General features: G+C 47.0%; 1 protein-coding gene across 1 annotated transcript; it reads right to left on the minus strand.

Annotated features, from left to right (window-relative positions):
- Window positions 1–907: 907 nt before the first annotated feature.
- LOC135821741 (uncharacterized) lies at window positions 908–18,040 on the minus strand. Its single transcript, XM_065334741.1, has 6 exons — window positions 17,769–18,040; window positions 14,658–14,782; window positions 5,855–5,949; window positions 5,040–5,258; window positions 1,956–2,085; window positions 908–1,493 (listed from the first exon to the last, which is right to left on the minus strand). Exons 1-6 carry the CDS (start codon window positions 17,833–17,835, stop codon window positions 1,200–1,202), a joined length of 930 nt encoding a protein of 309 aa, XP_065190813.1. The 5' UTR covers window positions 17,836–18,040; the 3' UTR covers window positions 908–1,199.
- Between the last annotated feature and the right edge of the window lie 4,957 nt (window positions 18,041–22,997).

Raw genomic sequence — 22,997 nt, forward strand, 5'->3', positions numbered from 1 at the left:
TGTACGACTACTAGTAGTACTTCAGCGGCTTGCTGGTTTGGTGCTATAAGTAGTTGTAGTCACTATCCATGATCATGCTTCAAAATGGCTTGAAAAGTTCTGCTGGAAAAGCATTAGAATCTGCGTCTTGAACTCTTTTTAAGTTCATACTAAACATGCATCAGTGGAAGAATCCGACAGCCCCGGTTAGTTGCTGCACCTTGAGAATGGGAAAGTAACAAAATAGGCCGATGGAAGCTCGAAATATGCGGGTGGTGGATACTGAGTAAATGAAGTCTGGGCTGAAAGAACAGCTTTCACTGCCATTCTCAACATGCGCACGAGCTCTTGCACTTCAGAGCAGAACGTAACAGTCACAGAACCTTAGAAAAAAGGTAACCGTGGTGGATACACCTTACACCCACGCACGAATGCCCCGCCCTCCCCCCCCCCCCAGCCCACAGTATACGTATATAACCCAACCCAACAGTACGCTAGTACAGTCAGACCTCGCTTATCCGGTCCTCGTTTATCCGGATCCCTCGCCATCCGGAAGAAAAAGCTGGTTACATATTTACAGCATACGTGATGCATCCAACATAAATGGTGTTCGGTTATCTGGTTCCCTCGCCTATCCGGATATTTTTTGGGAAAACGGATTTGTGCGGTTAAGCGAGGTCTGACTGTACGTGAAATATAAACCGACATACAAACCGAGGCGCAGCCGAGGTTTGTATGTCGGTTTATATTTCACGAACAAGCGTACTCGTGGGATGTATTATCCTTATGCTGACCTTCATACAAACTGACAGTCAACTTCTTCCTGTTTCTAAAAAGGAGTTTGTATGGTGGTGGTCTATATGGGGTTTGTATGAGGTATGAGGTTTATATGCCCAATATAAACCACCTGCATGATGGGGCAGTTGACTGGAAGTTTGTATGAAAGGTCAGCATAAAAATCATATGAATCAGAATTATCAATTTTAGTGTGAAACGAAATTCAGGGCAACTCAATAAAGCGGAGTATTTATGCGCCACATATCCACATATCCAGAAATTCTTTGAATCACATGTACATGCTATAATGAGATAGTCACAATCATATACATGTGTCAACTGGCTACACCACTTAAGTGCAGATTGGATGCATACACCCCGACTATGCCGCAAAGCAATCATATCCGTACGATGGATGTCATGAGAAACCGGGACTAGCCGTGCTAACCGTGCTTGGGCTGTATCCTGTGCTGGTAGACAACGGATATGTCTGAGTAGCCACGCCGGTGACTGCTATTCTCAGTTTGGTTGCTGCTGCCATTGAACACAGAGTTGAGCAGCCAGGCGGTATCCTCTTCTTCGTCAGGCGAGTTGTACGTTGCAGCCGTTCTCAGACCACTCGGCAGGCGGGTTTGGAAATAGTCCGGTTCGCTAACTTCTCTTGTTACCATCTTCATCGATGGAGGATCAATGCTAATGGAAGGTGAGGACAGGTCACCACGATCAGCCTCTTCTTCCTACAATGGCACAATGAAATCAGAAACAGATTTTGAAATTATATAATCGAAATAAGATCAGTTCATGAGTAAACTGTGTATATTCACACTGAGTAGCTTTATCTTCTGCTACTGTGACCTACTTTATTCATTCTAAGAGTCTTTACTCCTCCACTAGAAGTAGCCACTGATGAATTATTCTGGAGAAAATGGTTTTGTCAGGACGAATCAGCGGCCGTGGGTTGTGGATTGGTTTTGTTTCCTTCGATACATGTGCAATTCAAAACAATCCAACATTTTTCCACTGAATGAACTGTACATAATGCATGTCACTTTCAGGGCATCCAGGGAGGTACAATGCATGTGCATGTTCGGGAAGCAAAACATGCACTTTGGGTGGGATCATGTCACTTAGCCGTGAGTCTGACAGCTGTGCAGCTGTACATGTCACAGACGCAAGTAGATTAGTGCCTGAACAATCACCTTAGAACGTCTTGTCCAGGGTAGTCTCCACAGCTGATGAGAGTGGCACATGAACAAGGAGAAAGCAATGGCGATGAAGCCACAGCCAGCCACGGTTGCCGTGAGAATAATAAGCCATTGATGGTTGATCCTGTAGAGCAAATACAATCACAGCAACGCACTATGAATGAAAGACATAGCATAGGAAAGAGCACACTTAAATAAGAATACAGCGGCTCTGAAAACCCAGTGTCGAATACATGAGCAGTCATTCCTTTCAACGCCATGAATAAAAGGAAGTTGCACATTCAATACACACACCATTCGCACAAGTTATGTATCCTTGAACGTTTTCATTGCCATCCCTTCAAAAACGATTTACTGGCAAAGCTAAATCAACGAGTAACACAATATAAATACTCAAAATGCCATGAGGTGAAATAATACCAGTGTCAGTGCGACCAAGGAGAGGTGAGAACAAAAGCCACTAATCAAAAAAGTTGAAAAAACTCATTACTCGTTGATTTCGCTTAGCCAGTAAATCCTTTTAAAGAGATGACAACGAAAGCGTTCAAGGATACCTAACCTGTGCGAATGGTGTGTGCAGTGAATGCGCAACTTGCTTTACTCCTTGCGTTTATTTCATTTCTGTCTCCACGAAAACTGGTCATTCTTTTACTCAACATTCTACAAACACAACATTCATTACGGTCTGTGCTTTGGACCGTATTTTGAGTCCACAGAATAGTGTGTGTGTGTGTGTGTGTGTGTGTGTGTGTGTGTGTGTGTGTGTGTGTGTGTGTGTGTGTTGTGCTGGGGTTGTGTAGCTCCCGGCACTATTCTATTCAGGAGCCTGGTTGAATTTTCCTGGCCATTACTTTACTACAGGTGGAATCCTGATAATTCGAATATGGCTTAATTCGAACATATCATAAAATTTCTGATAATTCGAACCTCGAACTGGACATGTCCGGTTAATTAGAAGTCCCACAGATTCCACTTACATAGAAAATGTGTGGGATTTGTGTTGATAATTTGAAGTTAGCAAAGTGTAATTCGAAGTTCACTGTACACTGTACTGGTCAGTTCAGTTTGCATGAGCAGGCTGTGCCGGTCAGTTCAGTGTCCGTAAAAGTTGTGTCTAAGGTCCACAGCGCAACTCTGCGTGACCATGAGAGCATTTTGACATACATATTGAGTTGTGGGTTCATGTTTGGATAATTAGAATGTCCGAATAATTAGAAGTTTTTTCCTGGCATTATGAGGTTTGACTGATTATCAGGATTTCACCTTTATCATGCCATACATGCCATACATGTAGTTGCGAGTCAGTGTATGCCGCATTGCTCAATCTTCAGACAGCTAGGTGGTGTTTGACCATGCTAGGGCCTCATCAGCCGAGCTCAGTGTGACAGGTCCGGGAATGGATCGCCAAAAAACTCTAGCAAAAGTCTAGCAAAAGTCTAGTAAACAGAAATGGTTTAGTAAACAGAAATGGTTTAGTGAAAAGAATGCTCCACGGCACACTTGTTTCGGTGTTTGGCTTTTCGGGGAGAGAGGACGGGGAATACTTTTTAAAGAAATGTATGGTGTGCATTTAGCGTGTTTGCTGTTCCCATGATGCTGAGGCCCCAGGCCGGTTATTTAAAGGGGAAGTTAGGGCAAAAATTAAAATTTCACCAGTTGTAGTCTTCGGGGTGCTGAGTCGAATGGTCTTGGTCCGAGAAAGCTGAGACGCTCCCTTCCTACTTGAATCCCAATCGAACTCGCGCACTTCCACCGAAACTGGGTGACTGCGCCCTACTAGATGGGGATTTGTATGCAAAATGTCACTAAAAGCGTCATTTCGTTCTTATAAAAGCACGGATGACCACGATTGGCCCATATGTTGTAGTCTTTTGGACGCTGAGTCGACTGGTTTTGGTCCGAAAAGGCTGCGATGCAGCGTTCCTCCTTTATTCCCAATCGAACATGGTTGAACAAGCGGTCACGTGCTCCTGCGTACACCAGTCACCTGGTCACGTGCCTGGAGGGTACAACTTACTAGCCTGTTTGACCTTTTTTGGGTGCAGTCCTGTCACTCGAGTTGAACTCGAGTTGAACCTTGGTGTGAAAGTTGTCGCCTGCTGGCGTGGTTACCAGGTGATTTGGGCACCCAGGAGCACGTGACCACTTGTTCAACCATGTTTGATTGGGAATAAAGGAGGAACGCTGCATCGCAGCCTTTTCGGACCAAAACCAGTCGACTCAGCGTCCAAAAGACTACAACATATGGGCCAATCGTGGTCATCCGTGCTTTTATAAGAACGAAATGACGCTTTTAGTGACATCTTGCATACAAATCCCCATCTAGTAGGGCGCAGTCACCCAGTTTCGGTGGAAGTGCGCGAGTTCGATTGGGATTCAAGTAGGAAGGGAGCGTCTCAGCTTTCTCGGACCAAGACCATTCGACTCAGCACCCCGAAGACTACAACTGGTGAAATTTTAATTTTTGCCTTAACTTCCCCTTTAAGGGCAACAAACCTCACAATCTTTATGCTTCCAGTATGCATTATTGTCTCTGTCTGGATGCTGTGATCGTAGTAAAACACATCAGGCACAAGCAAAGCAAACGCTATGCAAATGATGGTAACCTTACTATTGCTGGTTTTAGAGACCCACACATGCCACACATGCCATACTTAGACCCACACATGCCACACATGCCACACATGCCATACTTGCCATACATGCCATACTTGTGTAGCGTTGGCACACTGGTGACTTCAAAGCGTATAGCGTATAGTGTTTAGAGTATAGCATATCCCCGTACTGTATCCCATACGTTAGCGTATCCCCGTACATTAGCATACGGAGTCTGCCTGTGCATTAAAGCTGCTGTTCACGATTCTTTTGACCCAGTTAATTTCATTGCCAGTTATAGTTACATTTCAATTGCCAGTTACAGTGTGTTCATTGAGACCCTTGTGTATTCTTGCCTCCGAGAGATTGCGGCCTGCTACAAAATTGGTGGCAGCGGTGGGATTCGAACCCACGCCTCCGGAGAGACATACTTGCCATACTTAGACCCACACATGCCATACATGCCATACTTGCCATACTTACTTCTCCACTTCATGTAGCCTCTTGACAAGTTTCGGGATAACACTCTCCGGCTCTTGACAGCAGAGTGTTTTACAGCAGTACGTTGCCACGGTGACATTCCCACTGGTCTCATCACCCACATCCGTGGTATTTAAAGATGGCTCGTTGGAACCTACCGGGCTAATGGGATGACAGCTGATTATTTCATTCATTGTGAAATTGGCTTCAGCCGGGCACATTCTGGACAGTTGCAGAAACATACATCCACACCAACACGCACCCACACACACCAACATGCACACACGTACATGCACACACGTACACACGTACATGCACACACACACACACATGTACATGCACACACGCACACACGTACATGCACACACGCACACACGTACATGCACACACGCACACACGTACATGCACACACGCACACACGTACATGCACCCACACACGTACATGCACACACACACACACACACACACACACACACACACACACACACACACACACATGCACACACACACGCACACACACACACACGTACAAGCGCGCGTGCACACACACACACACACACACACACATGTACACACATGCGCACACACGTGTACACACATGCACGCATGCACACACACACGCGCACATATGTGCATATATGCAGACATACAGACATAAGGATAGACAGACAAACAGACAAAGAAACAGACCGGCCGGACGACCGACCGACCTACCCACCGACCCACCGACGCACCAACCGACCCACCCACCCACCCACCCACCCACCCACCGAACGAACGAACGACAGACACACAGACAGACATACAGACATACTTACTGCTCCAGACAGCACACAAGTCCTGGTGAGAATTGGTCAGAGCTAGTTATATTACTTGTTTCATTGCCACTGTAGCTGTACTCCCGTGTCTCCACCTGATTAGCCGGTACAGAAGAAGAACATACACAAACATACACACGAAAGACACACACACATACATACACATACATACACACACACGCACACACCATGTACCCCCTCCCGCCCCCACACACACGCACACAAACACACACACACACGTGCACACACACACACACACACGTGCACACACACACACACACACACACATACTTATCAGAGCATTTCCTTGGTTGACTGTTTACAACGACATAACACTACATGGTGGCAGCGGTCCACAAGCCATGTCTTCTTTGGACCCCTGGCGGCGGTCCACAAGCCATGTCTTCTTTGGACCCCTGGCAGCGGTCCACAAGCCATGTCTTCTTTGGACCCCTGGCAGCGGTCCACAAGCCATGTCTTCTTTGGACCCCTGGCAGCGGTCCACAAGCCATGTCTTCTTTGGACCCCTGGCAGCGGTCCACAAGCCATGTCTTCTTTGGACCCCTGGCAGCGGTCCACAAGCCATGTCTTCTTTGGACCCCTGGCAGCGGTCCACAAGCCATGTCTTCTTTGGAGCCCTGGCAGCGGTCCACAAGCCATGTCTTCTTTGGACCCCTGGCAGCGGTCCACACGACATGTCTTCTTTGGACCCCTGGCAGCGGTCCACAAGACATGTCTTCTTTGGACCCCTGGCAGCGGTCCACACGACATGTCTTCTTTGGACCTCTGGCATTGCATTTGAAATTGTGGGCGATTTTGGCGTGTCAGCCTCTTTGGAAAGTGGTGCTAGCAGTGACGGTGGTAGTAGTAGTAGCTGTCATCTGTGTTTTCTGTTTTACGTGGTACTCACACCTGCCTCCCATCCCTGTTCTTGTGTTCTCTGTTGGCCAGCTCAGTAGGGCTAGAGTTTGCATAGACAACACCCTTGGTTTGTTTTCCCACCTCGCCTGAGGGTACTGTTCTAAACAGCCACCTCCTCCCCATTCCAGCACCAGCTGGGGCTTTTTCTCTCACCCCAGTGCCCATTCCTCTGTAGCTCTACAGCAGAACGAGGAATTGCGAGCTCAGGTCTCGCAATACTCACGATGCTTATTACCCTCCATCTTTCTCAATATGATTAAACACTGCAAGTGCGATGCCCTGGACTCCTGCTCAAATTGTAGTTGTGTTAAGCACTGTTTGCGACAGTTGCGTGCCATGCACTAAGAACAGGTGCAAAAACAACAGCTTTCGAAGGCAAACGCAAGTTGTCCAGTGAACACAATGACCAGTGCTTCTGATCCTGTATCTGATGGTAGTGGAGGAGGAACTGAAGTCGGTCGAAGCACTCAGGTCCCGGTGACCGACAGCCATGTGCAGCAGACACGGCCGTCTTTATCGATCGATGGCCAGCTATCACCTGATGATACTGACGTCCATCTTCTTGCCTCACTAGACCACTCGCAATCACAGGTCTCTGGTACATCACTGACTGAGATAAGTACTCAGCTATCGCAGCCGGCATGTTAACGAGGTAGACGGCAGTCGACGTTGACAGATTTATCCACTAGCATAACCCACCAGTCTCAGTCTCAGTCATAGCAACATTCAGCTGCACAGCTGCCCGAGTCCCAGTCAACATCTATCGCTTCAGCTACTCGACTAGCTCAGCAGTGTCAGTCAAGACAACACCCAACTCCACAGTCAGCGCCACCGTCTGCATCTGCGGATTCCGTCCCGAGGGAACAGCATCCTGCGCTGAGTAATCCAGGGGAGAGTCTCTGGACAGGGGACATTGATAGCCTAAAGAACACAATGGGTGTCTTGTACGATGACTGAGTTCACTGGAAACGAGATGTTTTTTATGGTATCATATGGATCGGCCGGAGCAGCATTCGTTCGTGAGCTAGCAAGGCTGGTACCTGGCTTTGTCACTGGTTCCTCACTAAGGGCAGTATCCCGGACTGCTGTCGTGGTGGCCAGTCAGCTGCTTCTCCAGCGGCCACATCCCGAGAGCCGTTCAGCGGAAAATGCCACTCATCTAAAAAGACGACTGGGAGAGTGGTTGGCTGGTGAGTTTGACGACCTCCTAGGTGAAGGTAGATGCATTCAGTCACATCTCAGGCCACAACACAGTCAAAGACCAACACTATGAGTTTGGAAGACACAATGTTCAGCCGACTGTTTTTCTCTGGACGCATTCAAGCGGCCTCCCATTTGGTGGAGTCAGGCGGAGTGGGTCGAGTCCTGAGGATGGAGGACTCCGTGTCGGAGGACAAAACAGTCCGAGTTTTGCTACTAGAGAAGCACGCTGTTCCCCAACTGGCTCCTGCGGAAATTTTGCTGCCTGACAAGGAAATTACAGCTAACCCCATTATATTCGATCGAAAAACGTCCCAACTCATAAAAACCACCAGCAGATCAATGAGCGGCTCTACTGGTCCCTTCGGTCTAGACGCTGAGGTTCGGGATCTGCATGCTGACCTGTTATGGGTCGGCTTCAAACAATTTGTGCTCCGGGCGTGCTGCCTCCGCACGCGCCCTTTGCGCGGATGATATAGATTCTTCTTGTACAGAGGCTCTTACCGCGGCTTGCCTGGTCCCTTTGGACAAATCCCCAGGGGTCAGGCCTATAGCGGTTGGGGAGGTCTCCAGGCGAATTATGTGTCGGGCGGTCATGAAAGTTATCGAGAGCGTAACGTTAGGAACACCACTGCACCACGGCAGCTTTGTGTTAGTGTGCCCTCCGCCTGCGAGGCCTCAGGCACGCTATGGATAGTCTTTTCAATCTTGACAGCACTGGCGCCATTTTACTTGTTGATGTATCGAATGCTTTGAACTCATTGAACAGAGAAGCGGCTCTGCATAATGTCCCTTTTCTTTGCCCTGCTCTTGGCCAGGTCTTTAAAAACACATATAAAAGTCCAGCTCACCTGTTTGTCACGGGTGGTGGCGAGATACTTTCACGTGAGGGAACATGCCAAGGGGATCCATTAGTTATGGCGATCTATGCAGTACCAATCATGACACTCATTAACTCTCTATCTAACCAATGTCCAAACACAACCCAGATCTGGTATGCGGACAATGATTCGGCTGCTGGTAGTGTTAGCAATGTATTTGGCTATTGGTCAACACTTAGCGACACCGGCCCAGAGTATGGATACTACCACAATGCGTCAAAAACAGTCTTTCTTGTTAGGGAGGCACGTGCGGACGAGGCCCGCTGTGTCTTTTCAGACACAGGCATTAACATCATAACAGAGGGCTGCCGATATCTTGGGGGCGCCCTGGGTTGGGATGAGTTCCGAGGATCAATCATCCGGGAGAGGGTGGACAAGTGGGCTGCAGAGGTCGAACGCCTTGCAGAGCTAGCTGTCACCCAACCTCACGCAGCATATACTGTACTCGTGCGCAGCATAACTTCTCGTCGGCGATATCATCTAAGGGCAGTCAGTTGCGAGGCGACACAGTTTGCGAAGCTAGATCTGGCTATTCGGGAAAATTGTTGCCCGCAATCTCCAACATGATTTTGCAAGATGATGATCTACTGCGGGATTTAATTTCACTTCCTTGCCACATGGGTGGGCTATGTATCCCCCGGATCTCGGATTCGTGCGGGGTCGCGCACAAAGAGTGCAGGCACTCGATGCGTCCCATTGTTGAATTGTGTGTGCATCAACTACAGGAACAGCCTGTGGCATCGTCTCTCTTTCTCTCTCTCTCTCGGATATTCGATTTGGCGTCCACTCCTAACAAATCTGCAGTGGTTATCACAAGTACGCAACCCGCAGCGCTACCACAACGACAGTGCCTTCCCACGGGGTTAGTCCAGTCAGCACTGCAGTAACGGAATGCTGCCATCGCCTCCATAGCAGTCGAAAGAAACGAAAGCGCAGCGAACAGCAGACTGTGGACAAAATCATAGAGAACCTGTGTGACACCCAAAGGTTCTTGGTTAATATGTGCAGTGACACCAACAAGGGAGTACCATTCTGGTTGACACCATCACCTAGAGCAGCAAATGGAACAGCACTCAATCGATCGGACTTTAGGGATGCTATTGCCATTCGGTAAGGCCTTCAGCTAGATGGTGTCTCTCCTAATTGCGTAAACGGCAAGGCACTTACTGTGGACCATGCCATGACATTCCCGTGTAGACGACATCCATCTGCTCAACGCAATGAAATAAGATCTGACTGTGGATAGAGGAAGCTTCACCCCGCTTGGTTTTGCAACAAATGGCATGGCCGCCAAAGAATGCACCACTTCCCTCAAATCGCTTGTTAGCTTTAATAATCGAGAAGAACATCGATCTTTCATATCCGGTGGTCATGAATCACTTGCGTTGCCATTTATCATCTGTTTCATTTGCTGGTGTATTACTTGTTTGAGGGGCTGCATAGCATTGTATTGCGCAAAGCGGTCCGCTAGTTTTGTGCATGAATGCCGTGTGTTGTCGTGAGTCTAGATATTGGGTTTGCATAGGATCTCTGGGTTTTTTCTTTCTTTCTGTTTTCGTAGTTGAACTTCATCACGAATGTCCCCTCTTCTGCCCAATACCTATTTCGAGGGCTCATATTCGGAATTGCAATTGTCGTTGTTTACTTGTTTATTGCTTAGGATTTCTTTTCTACTTTGCTGTGCTGTGCACCTTTTGCTCTTCCACTTTCGTGTTCTTCTCCAACTTCTCCGACTTCTCCGGGAATAAAGGGTTTTGACTAGGAGTAGTAGTAGTAGCCAATGTTCTCCATGCTCTTTATGTTAGCCACGGTAGTCATGGTAGCCATGGTAGCCATGTCCGGTTATTCAGCAAATGATGCGGCTCGAGGAGGCACGTACAGTAAAAACTGGTTTTAGTGACCACCTGCTTTTAACGACCGTTTTTCCATGCACGCACAGTTCTACACAGAAACTGCCAAGTGCCATATCTGACCTGCATACAGTGTTAGGTTGAGTTGGGTAACTCCGCTCTTCTTCCTCGCTCACCGGAGGAATTTCTCTAGTCTCCTCGCGCAACTGGGGAGCACTCCAATGGAGAGAGAAAGATTTTTATAGGGCAGCTTGGTGTGAGAGGTGGACTGAGACTTGACGGCGCTAACGGCGAATATCAAGACCTTACGGCCACGGAGCTGCGGGACTCTGCGCTGGTCGTCTATCCGTGTGGAGGCAAAGCAAACGCGGGCAACATTCTGCTGAAGCGAGCGTGGAGCTGAAGCTGGATTGGTGACTGACGTACCTGCTTACTCTACAACACCGGCGCATAATGATGTGCATGTACAAGACTTCGTGAGTATTCAACTCAAATTCGTGTTCCGTCAGCGTCAGTATCAGCAAGTACAGTCATGTAGTACAATTTGTTCCCAAAATAACTTCGGGACAGTCTGTTCATGGTTTTCATTTGTATTGGACTCGTTCTCTACAATTGCGATAATTTAGCGGCAATTCTAACGTTGTAGCGTTGTTCTCTTGTAATTTAGTGGAACCTGTATTGAGTAACTGAGTTTTATGTTTCGTTACATTGTCGTCAGATCTCCTGTGTACCGGTTTTGTGGCACAATGATTATAGCCATTATATTTGGTCGTCTCCATTCTTGTGCAATCATGCATATGTAGGTTGGTTCTCTTTATGTTATTGTGACCAATTTCATAGATGTTGGTTGCCTTGTTGCTTTCTCTCCCCTCTCCTCTCACCCAAGCCATTCTGCATAAGCGAAGCTGTGGACGCAGCATACTGCTGCTACACTTCAACGCGGGAATGCGTATAATAATAATAATAATAATTAAAAAGCTTCCGTGGAGATAAAAATGTAATCAACGCAATATATAGAGTAAGCTGCGCACTCAGTACAAACACCATAAGCAAAACTTAAATTTATCGCATCTGTTGTCACCTGATATCGTTGAATGGTGTAATGTTTCTTTCAGCTCTCATTTTATCGCGCTAGTTAGGGTCTAAAATATTACTTGCATTGTGCGTATATATATTGAGTTAATGATAGCTTGCATGCCGTCCTACCGGTAGGACCACGGGTCCTACCGGTAGGACCCAAGAAATCGAGCTGCAAAAGTGCTTTTGGTTGAGAAATTTCTTGAAACAATTGTTCAGATGAGGTCTTTGTCTGGCAAAGTAATGGCGCAAAATGCAAGGCTATGTCCAGTGCATTGCGTATGCGCAATTTTATCGATTGTCAAAATGGCCGCACATAATCCTGTCGGTGCGCTAGCAACTCTGCCCAAAGTGAATTTTGACCATGGCAAATCAATCGTGGTGAGGTCCTAATGTTTTTATTAGCTTGCGAAGGCAGTGGAATGCATATTTCCATACTCAGTTTCCATGGTTACCATGGGCTGTTACCATGGAATTTCGTAGAATGCCTTGTGCGATCACGTCAAAAATTTGTGGACTCCTTCATTAGCCCCTGAGCAACAGTTTAGGGTCAAGTTTTAGGTCAATGTTAGAACAGAGGCCATGCAGCATGTCTGTGTATGATGGTCCTACCGGTAGGTCCTACCGGTAGGACCGAGGTCTATGCAAGCTATCATTAAGAGCTTTTGTTGATTTGCCAGTAATCCTCTGATGAGATGGCGACGAAAACGTTTAGGAACAAGCCTCTTTATTTACATGAAAACAAGTTTTGCTTATGGTGTTTGTACTGAGTGCGCAGCTTACTCTATATATTGCGTTGAATAATAATAATAATAATAATAATAATACAGTGACCAAAACTAGCCAAAAGTGCTATCAGGCCTGGCTGGCAGGATTGACTGCAACAGGGTTGAAGTGCGCTCAGAATCAAGAGCATGCAGTCAACAGACCTAGAAGTGACAAGTGAAAGTGCAGGGTGCGCTGCATGCACTTGAGTGAGGTGTGAAACTCATGGGTGCTTTGCCTGCACTGTGTTCTATGCTCCACACCTGTGTAGGCTGTCAATATGAGTACAATCATGCTGTCAATATGAGTACAATCATGCTGTCAATATGAGTACATGAATCATGAACATGTACAGTCATGGTATTAGGTAAGCCTTCGGCTTAGTTGAGAACACGTTGTTTGGTTTCCACCTTGTAACATGCTGTCCACCAAACAACATGTACATCAGGGGCGTCGCACACGGTACGGTCACTACGGTATTGACCGTACCACTATTTGCCCCAAGTACCCCGTGAATCAATACATTGCACCGATTTGGGCTCTAAATTTCCAAAATTTTCGGCTCACCCATCCCTCCCCCACAAGTAAACTGTATTTCAGATGGCTGACCGTACCACACTAAAATACCTTCCGACGTTGCCCCTGCCATGTATAGTCATGTACATGATTGAAACAGCATGCTGTCTGCAGATTGAGTATGATTGTACATGTATGTACACGATCACGATTTGTCGCAAATGCATGGGACCTGGTTCTAAAGACCACCTGACTTTAACGACAATTTTTGCTTGCACCGTGGGTGGTCGCTTAAACCAAGAAAAAGCGGTCGTTAAAGCCACATGGTCTTTAGAGCCAGGTCTCATACATTTGTGGCATTATAGTCTGAGGGGGATTGTGTACATACGTGTGCATGATTGCACTTCCATGTAAATGTATTTGCAAGTACTCATATTGACAGGTGTGGAGCATAGAATACTTTCGTGCAGGCAAAGCACACCTCACTCAAGTGCATGCAGCGCAACCTGCACTGTCACTTGTCACTCAGTCTGTTCACTGCATGCACTTGCTTCAGAGCGCACATCAACCCTGTTGCAGTCAACCCTGCCAGCCAAGATGGCACATTTCAACGGGTTAGTTTTGGTCGCTGTGTGCAGGTCCAGTATGGCACTTGGTACACTAAAAGTCGGTCGCTGGTCGCGCAAGGCAGGTGGTCGCTGTCTCCGGTGCAGTTTCACTGTAGAACTGTCCGTGCATGGAAAAACGGTCGTTAAAAGCAGGTGGTCGCTAAAACCAAAGGTCGCTTACTGTTGCGCCACTGTACCCTATAAATATACTCATTCCTGTAACTGCTATTCATTCGTTATCTACCTCCACTGAGGAGCTCTTAATGAGCGAAACAGCTGTCTGGAGGATATGGAACATCTACCCAAGAACGAACTTCCTCGTTACGGAGTGGTGTTGTGAATGTGGGCCAAGAGTGCAGTGTGGAGAGGTGGACGGCTAAGATTATTTTCAAATGGCCGAGTTTGTCGCTACTTCTGAGTCGCTTACTGTACGTCAACAAATATTCGGCGCATATTTATTTTCGGCTATTTTCGGCCTTGTCATATTTGGCCGAAAATTTGTTGCGGCCGAAAATTTGTTTTGCAAGGTTTAGTGTGACAATGTATACAGTCAGTAGCAGAACAGGCCGAAATTTAATGAGACTGAAATGTGTTCTAGGCTTTTAGCCCTGGGACTGAGGCCGAAATTTGAATGGGCCGAAAATTTGCAGACTTATAGTACACCAGGTTTTAGTGTACATCAGCGAACAAACGTTGCATCCTGCTTTTGCTCATGCCCTGGGTGTAACGTTATCTCTTCATTTCTGTTTTTCTTCCTTTTTTTATATAACTTAAGAGTTTTCTTCTTTAATTTCTTCTCATTTGAGTCTCCTTTTCCAACTACGTCTCAGTTACTCAGACGTCATTCGCATCCTTGTCATCGGATCTATTCAGTCCATTTGGTTTGTACAACCAACCAACCCAACAAGTGCATGTTATGATCAAGTATGTAAATGCAGGCAACAAGCAACTAATCATACAGTACATGACTGTACATGTACTGTACCTGACAGCATTGTGTTACTGTGGTGTTGCTACTCCAGCCAGCATTGCACTTCTCCGTATTAAACTCTGTTCCATTCCCGTTCACATCCTTGCATTCCTCAACGGTTAGCACGGTGTTCTGAATTTCTGCAAACACCCCATGGACACACAAACACAAACACATGTACATTCACACACATAGGTATTTGACTATTTGTACCCAGAAGCACAGAATCGTAATCAGCCCGTGCACATTGCCAGCGTTTCATTTCCATGACAAGTCATGTGAAGGTGCCTGTGACCAACCCAGCACAGCTGTCGTGTGTAATCATGGCCACTAATTAGACATCAAGGCAAAAAAGCATAGCGTAGGGCCCTGAGCTTCCAAGCTATCTTGTTACTCCGCTGCTCGCTAAAAACGGGCAGGAAACGTACAACTGCGACACTACACCAAGTGATGTGAGTTTTCACCGTCGGCGTACCCCATAGAAAGGGTATCAGGAGTTGCACACTCTTGGGGGCTTATGTACTCTTGATGTTACCTATCCGAGGCTATCTTTTGCACTTACTCTTGATGTTACCTATCCGAGGCTATCTTTTGCACTTACTCTTGATGTTACCTATCCGAGGCTATCTTTTGCACTTACTCTTGATGTTACCTATCCGAGGCTATCTTTTGCACTTACTCTTGATGTTACCTATCCGAGGCTATCTTTTGCACTTACTGCAGCAACTTACACAACTTGCTTGTACGGTACAGGTACAATGCTGTGTTTACAATGTTTCCACCTCTGCGGGTAGCATTTATGATCTCCGTTTGGGCCTCGGTCACACCCAGTCAAAACCAGAGCGCTTTCCGCTGCCATAGCCGACCTGGTCAAATCCAAGGTGAGGTTGCTGGAGCAAGGCCACAATCAATGTCATGTATCTGCACTAAACCTGATATAGCTCTGTCTGCTGTATTGATGTTGGAAAGCTACATCGGTTGATACTCACTCTATCTGTCATGTGTCATGTCCAAAGCGAAGTACAAAGGGCGTGTGTATAGTGCCAGTCACGACCAGCAACAGAAGTCAAGAGACATCATCCATTTAACGTATACTGCAGTAAATTGAGGGGCTGAGCTGAGGCAGGTACGGTTCAGGAGAACTGTACTTTATAGCTCATTGTTACTAATCACGCAGTGTGGCGATGCTTTGAATGCACATTCTGCAAAGTTAGAGTGCGATGCTTTGAATGCACATTCTGCAAAGTTAGAGTGCGATGCTTTGAATGCACATTCTGCAAAGTTAGAGTGCGATGCTTGAATGTTGAATGCACATTCTGCAACGTTACAGTGCGATCGCAGTTACAAGAATCCTGAACAATTTAATCTTGCAGTCAGGCACAGGAAAAGCACCTTAGTTTGACCAGGCCCAGGTGGTGGGTTTCGGCTTTCTGTTTCATTAGGCGCTCAGTTCATGTGGATGGAGAGCCTGAGCGGTGCAATTTTCGGATTGAGCAGGCAGTATGGCGTCTGTGGCTAACAGGCTGTGTACCAGGGAGTCGTAAAATGTATTTTACCAGTGGCGGATCCAGGGGGGGGGGGGGGGGGGGTTCCGGGGGTTCCATGGAACCCCCTAAATTTTGCAAAGTGTGCGGCTGAGAAATATCGAAAAATATCATGTGTTCACAAAAGGACGTCCGTCCGATCACAGACTCAGTCAGTGGCAGTCACCTGGTCACCGAGTCAAGGAGCACAGACTGTCAGTCAGTGCACTGCATGCGCGTGCGGTAGATCGACACTGTACGGATAGTAGTCTGTACTGGTGTTCACGTCCGTGATTTACAAACGGACACTGTAGACAACATTGGGTGGTTGTTTCCTTTTTGATCTTTCGAAACGATCCAAACTTACCTCCATTGGCGCTGTCATTCACTGCTGCTCAGGATCGGTGTGGTGTGGTCAGTATTCCTTGGACAAGTGTTTTGCAGAAGAGAAAGGACGTTCCGAGTACTGACACTCTTCAACGAACTTCGAACCGTGCACGTAGAGTTCAAGCTCCTCAGAATATAATAATCTTTATTTCAAGATTACCCAAAGGCTGACGCCTATCAAGATGAGGGCTCCGACATCCAAGCAAAGTCAGTAATCTCTACCTGCTGCAGCATGCAGTAGTGACTAGTTGTTCCTCCGCAGGAACGGAGTGCTGCGCCAGATGTGTTTCAGATGACATTGGAAGGATTGTACAATTGTCGACACTGTTCCGCTATTGTTGTTTCTGTCACTGAAGTGAAGACGATGCTCTTGTCCTGTGACTATAGAGCATTTCGCATTGTAAAAATGCCAAAAATTTCCGAAAGCACAAATGGACAGGGAAAGTAACTTGGTTGTCATTTCGGCATTCCTGGCTCTCAACGTACCCATGGCTTGCATATTCGATCTTTACAAGAAGTTGAAAGGGTCTTCCGTACTAAATAATATACAATGTAGGGTAAGCAGCAGCATTTGGCCCTGTACAGGTTTTCCATCGTCCACCACACCACAACTGCGCTCCGACTCAGTCTCCAGCGATGGTGCAGTGGTGGTGTGCTGTGGCACCGTGTCGAGGCCGGCTGGAGAGCGCAGTTGTGGTGTGGTCGATGATGGAAAAATATAATAATTATTATGTCCGTAGTGTGTTTTAAAAGCATGCGATTCCCACTAACACAATCGGATTGTCGTTATTACAAGTGCCAACCGCACATCTGATTCCATAATATTTTGGCTGTTCAATTTTGGTTCAACCGGAACCCCCCTGTAGAGATCTCTGGATCCGCCCCTGTTTACGACTCCCTGTACACAGGTGTGTGCACCGACCACAGATTCACAGGAACAAAGCTTACTAGCATTACAGGCGTCACACACTGTCAACTAAATCCTCTGTAAATTTTATTTTTATCTGCAGAAAATAATAATTATTGTGCATTGTGCAGGCAGGGCCAGGGGGCCTAGCAGCTTCCTAATCGCCGTTTAGAGCACTGTATATGCTTACTCCTGGAAAGCAGACAGCTTTCATCGATGTCATGGCATTGTTATACTGCTGCCAATGCATTGCACTAACAAGAACCGGTAGACAACCAGGTCAGAAATACACGGAAGTATATATTTTACCTGTCAGTGCCTTTGACGCTAACAGAGCAAGCAAAACAAGCTGCGAGATTGGAACTCTCCACGCCATGACTACACCGCTTCCCGGTGATTACTCAACGCCATCAGACTGATCCATAGCACTCTCGCGAGGACAGTTAGTACTATCTCTTGGCCGTCCAGTCCAGAACCAGTTCAAGGTGAGCGCTACAAAGTCAAGAATCCGCGCACTTGACGCTCGAAATCTGTCCTGGAAAAGAAGAACGACTTCTCGACGAGTGAGTGCATAGGCTGTACTGACCGTGACCCTGTGCATGCATGGCTATGGCCGTATGGGTCCTGTGTGTGTCTGTGACTCAGGAGTGTCTGCCGGCGCGCCGGCGGATATCCGTGGTTCTACGACTGACCCGTAGAGGTGTCGCGACAGTCCATCGAGATACTTTTCACAGCGCGACAATTCACAGCGCGACAGTTCATCGCGCGACACTTCACAACCCCGCTTTACACTTACAGCCCCGCTTCATGGCTAGGCATATGCGGATCCGGCAGAAAAAATTGGCAGAATTCGGTACTTCTTCTGGTAAGTTTCATGCATGTTTGCTATGTGGATAAAGAAATGGAGCAGAATTCGAGGAATTGCTCGCCATAAGGTTTGTATGGTTCATTGCTTTTCGAGCAGAATCTGCCACCTTTTCGAGCATTATCCGTAGGCATGGGCGGGTAATGCTAGCATTATCCGTAGGCATGGGCGGGTAATGCTAGCATTATCCGTAGGCATGGGCAGGTAATGCTAGCATTATGGCTGGCATTATACCGGTAGTCCCTGTTTTCCAGGTGGCATAATGCTGCTGGCATTATAACACCATTTCGCATGCAAAATTGGCATTACAACTTGAGCATAATTGCCGGTCAACAACGGTGTCATGCTTGAAGCTGGTTAGGTCCAGTTCCGAAAATCGTACATCTGAACTCGTCCGGCTTCGTCCGGACTCCGGAGACTTGGCGTTGCAAATCAACCTTCTCAGTGGATTGTTTCAGACAACATGCTCACTGCTGTTTAAGTTTTTTTTTTCTTCTACGCTCTGGCCTTGATCCAAGACGGCCTTCTTAAATCGACTTTTCCAGCTTTCAAACTGGCATTATGGAGTAGTGCGAGCATTATAAGTGGCATTACATGTATATCCTGATATTATGAGCATTGCCTTTATGATTATCGCAGCAAATAACTAGCATTACCTGCCCATGCCTAATTATCCGCACACCGTACCCCTATTCATAGCCCTGCTTTACATACATGTACATGACTGTACATGTACATGTACAGTCATGTACATGTACATGTGAGCGGACAAGGTAGAAATGGAACGTTAGCTGCATGACATCATTTTGAGATACAGGCGTTTGAAGTTTGGCAAACTGTGGCATATTTTTTACCTGGGTTAGAGGGCTCTATTTGCATCAAGCGCTTGTGCCTCGCTCAGCACAGGGCTTCAAGGTCCAGCACTCAAAATTTGAAGTGAATCCGTTATGGCTGAAGGAAGATATGGCAGCTAGTTGTGCGACGGGTGGCGTATTGACGGGCGAATTTGGAGGTGACGGCGATCAGCTGATAGCCTGCTGTCAGGTGCTGAGAGCTTCTCTGATTCTGAGAGCGTTTCTGAGTCAGGTAGTAGTCGAGAGCGTCTTCCACTACGCCGAAAACGACGTGCCGATCAGCGTTTTGTTTGCTGCTGGCTTCAGCGCGGTACAAAAAGACATAGGGAACAAATGAGATGGATCTTTCGGATGCAGGCGAACGTGGTGACAGCAGTGATGATGATAACACCAATGAAGGGGAACGTTCCTGTGGATGCTGAGTTGTACTGAATGTATACGCCGAACCGACTTCAGAGCTCTGAAGCACACAGGGCAGGAGCTGAAGAAACAATAGCGTTGTGCACCACAGGGGAACGTATACAGGGACTTAATAGCCCAGAACAACTAGCTAGCTGTTGCCCAATGCATTGGATGCAAGTGGCAGACCTGCATCGTGCACTGTCTGGAAATGAGTGTTTTAAGAATTGAGATACACAGAATGGTCAAGGCTGGTGAACATGAGCTGAGTGGAAAGAAGTCAAATCGGGCCTCGGATTGCGGACTGATGTGTAACGTTACGTTAAGTACAGTTTCTCAAGTCTGTGGACTCGTCCTGCTTCGCCAATGGGCACCGTATTGGTGGTGCGTCTCCGGAATATTATTTCGATGCTGTGTGTTCAAGAGCTGTCTGTCTCCTGCCAAAATGTTACAAACTATATTACCAAGGTTGCGCTGCTCAGTCGTCGGGAGCCTCAATGCATCAGAGCAGAGTCCGAGGTCGCCAACAGTATACAATGAGAGCGTGCACACATGGCTGAAGCAAGAACGCACTGGAATTACCATTTGTCCGCCAAATTCTTCTATTTTTGACATGTGTGTAGTGGTATTTGATGTGTGGATTGAGTTCCAGCTTCAACAGTCCTATTATTTTGCCTTGCATCACGAGTTACTCTGGAGCTGATTTTTCGGCTCCGGCTGTTTCTAGTTATGTGGTTTTGTTGCTTGGTTCCACCTCAAACGAGTCCATGTGTGTGATCAGCTCATCTTTCACACTGATATACACTTGTGGAGAAATACAGGCCAAGATAATGGGTTTTTTTTCAGTGTTTTGGTTGTACTGAAGGGTGGACTGTTTAAATCATCCCGAAACAGACGTTAAAATACTGACCGGCATCTAGAAAATGGTGAATGTAAGGCACTTCCCACCATAGTATCAGCCTGAAACTTTGGGATCTGAAAAACAGATAGTTGTAGGTGACCTTCATGCAAAAAAACAGTTTTTGCCAGACTGCAGTTAACGTTCCATTTCTACCTTGTCCGCTCACACATGTACATGACTGTACATGTACATGTACATGTACATGACTGTACATGTACAGTCATGTACATGTACATGTACATGACTGTACATGTACATGATTGTACATGTACAGTCATGTACATGTACAGTCATGTACATGTACATGTACATGTACATGACTGTACATGTACATGTACATGACTGTACATGTACATGACTGTACATGTACATGTACATGTACAGTACATGTACATGTACAGTCATGTACATGTACATGTACCGCTTGCCAACCATACCGGTTTTCCCGGTACTGCATTATACCGGGAAACTACGGTCACTACCGGCATACCGGGGATTTTTGACTTTGATCTAAAAACTACCGGTATTGGCACAGAACCACGAGTTTTCACAAAAGGGTTGTTTTGTGGTGTGACAAGGGCACATGCGGCAATGCATTTCACAGAATCACACATGTAGGGGCGATCTGACAATAAAGAAACTCAGGTTTTGGTCCCCCAATGAGCAATGGGTTAGAAATGAATAAAAAGGAAGAAAAGATATCACTTGCCAAAAAATTGCGGAAAAATACGCCAAAATAACAAAAATTGGCCCAAAACACAGGCCTGTTTCATACTAGTAGCTCTGGGCCGGCTCACAGCCGTGCTTCGCAGCCCGACTACAAAACCCTGTTTCACAGCCCTGCTTCTTCCCAGCCCTGCTTCATAGCCCTACTAGGGTCCCACGGATTCTGCCGGGAGAAAAATTGGCAGAATTCGGTACTTTTTCTGGTAAGTTTCATGCATGTTTGGTATGTGGATAAAGAAATGGAGCAGAATTCGAGGAATTGCCCGCCATAAAGTTTGTATGGTTCTGCCAATTTCACTTCTTTTCGAGCAGAATCCGCCGGTCCCTAAGCTCTACAGTCTCTACTGCACTTCAAACTATTGTATCTTGCCCGCGAAAGAGGCTCCTGCATTCACAGCCCGTCTTCACAGCTTTGCTTGAAAGCCCTGCTTCACGGCCTTGCTTCGCAGCCAGGCAGTTCAGCTTTGATGAACAGCCCTGTTCCCTTGCCCTGCATCGCAGCTTTACTTCAATGCCTTACTTTACAGCCCTCCATTTCACCCTTCCTTCACAGCGTTGATTCACAGCCCTGCTACACAAACCTGCATCACAGCTCCCCTTCATAGCCCTCCTTCGGAGACCTGCTTCACAAGAGAATCGTAGAGGCAATGATCTATTACAGTATTAGAGTCTGGAATTGAGGGTAGGGCATTGGAATGTCGAAACTCAGCAGCCAAGTTTGTAAAAGAATAAACACACGTGGAGGATCGATATACTACTTACTAGTAGTAGATTGTAGATTGTATAGATGAAGTACGGGAAACGAATGGCCACACTGGCACTGACACAATTACAAGCTCACGCGCACAAGTCGGACGAGAGTGACCTTCCACAATGACATTGATTGTCACAACAGGGACAGCGCAACAAACAGACTCGGTGTGCAAAACTCGTACTCGTAGTCGTACCTGAACTGGACTCCCGAGATGGTCTGTCACCATGGGAACCACAGTCCAAGCCCGTCAATCAGCACCACAGGTGCGTACACACGGTTCCGTTATGTTCGCTGTGCTCCTTCCGCCCTTCTCATCACAGACATCAGTCACATGGTCGCAAGCGAACATGATTGTTCTCAAACTGGTCAACTCTGCCAGGCACAGCACACACGTAGAACCTCTACACACGTCCGGAAGCCTCTCTCTGGCTTCAACCTGTCAGCCAGCTCAGCACTAAACAGACAGACTGGTCATGCAACCACCAGCAACTGATTATGTCCTGAACTGAACTGAACTGATAATGAAGATCAGTGGTGAAGTGCTACATACTGCCTGGAAGGTCTGGAAGTACACTGTAATTCACAATGTGCCAGACACACAATCGGTGGTAAAATACCGTGGCACTCAGTCAGTGAGTGCCTATGTGATAGTACTGTGGTGTTGGTGCAAGTCGCGCACCGTTCTTCTCTAGAAGCGAGTAGTACGTGCGAGGCAAGGATAGAACCATTGCGACAATAGAATTTAGAGGTGCAGGGGTGTGAACTCTTCGGTCGACAACACTTCGCTGCTTCGCGAAGACCATGCATGCAGAATTGTTTCAATGCGTGGCAGCTCAAACGGTCAAAGACAGTCATGGTGCACAACCAGCTAACTCAAGTCACCGAGCGAGAACTCGTTATTGATTCAGTAGTCACCCGAGCCTGATGTCGTGATGAGTCTGTTGTTAGTTGGCAGCCACAGTAACTGTCTAACCAACAACGTTATCGTGTTACTTGACCCGTTGAGGATAGCGGGTGATCATGGTGATGGGCGCCATGC

Source organism: Sycon ciliatum, chromosome 1 (assembly GCF_964019385.1).
Source record: "Sycon ciliatum chromosome 1, ocSycCili1.1, whole genome shotgun sequence".
NCBI classification, from domain to species: Eukaryota; Metazoa; Porifera; class Calcarea; order Leucosolenida; family Sycettidae; genus Sycon; species Sycon ciliatum.

Coding starts and splice junctions, on each gene's coding strand:
- LOC135821741 (XM_065334741.1), bottom strand. CDS start 17,835: ATGGCGTGGAGAGTTCCAATCTCGCAGCTTGTTTTGCTTGCTCTGTTA. Junction 5,950..14,657: donor CAGTAACACAATGCTGTCAG/GTACAGTACATG, acceptor CCGGCTAATCAG/GTGGAGACACGGGAGTACAG. Junction 5,259..5,854: donor CTTGTGTGCTGTCTGGAGCA/GTAAGTATGTCT, acceptor GCAACTGTCCAG/AATGTGCCCGGCTGAAGCCA.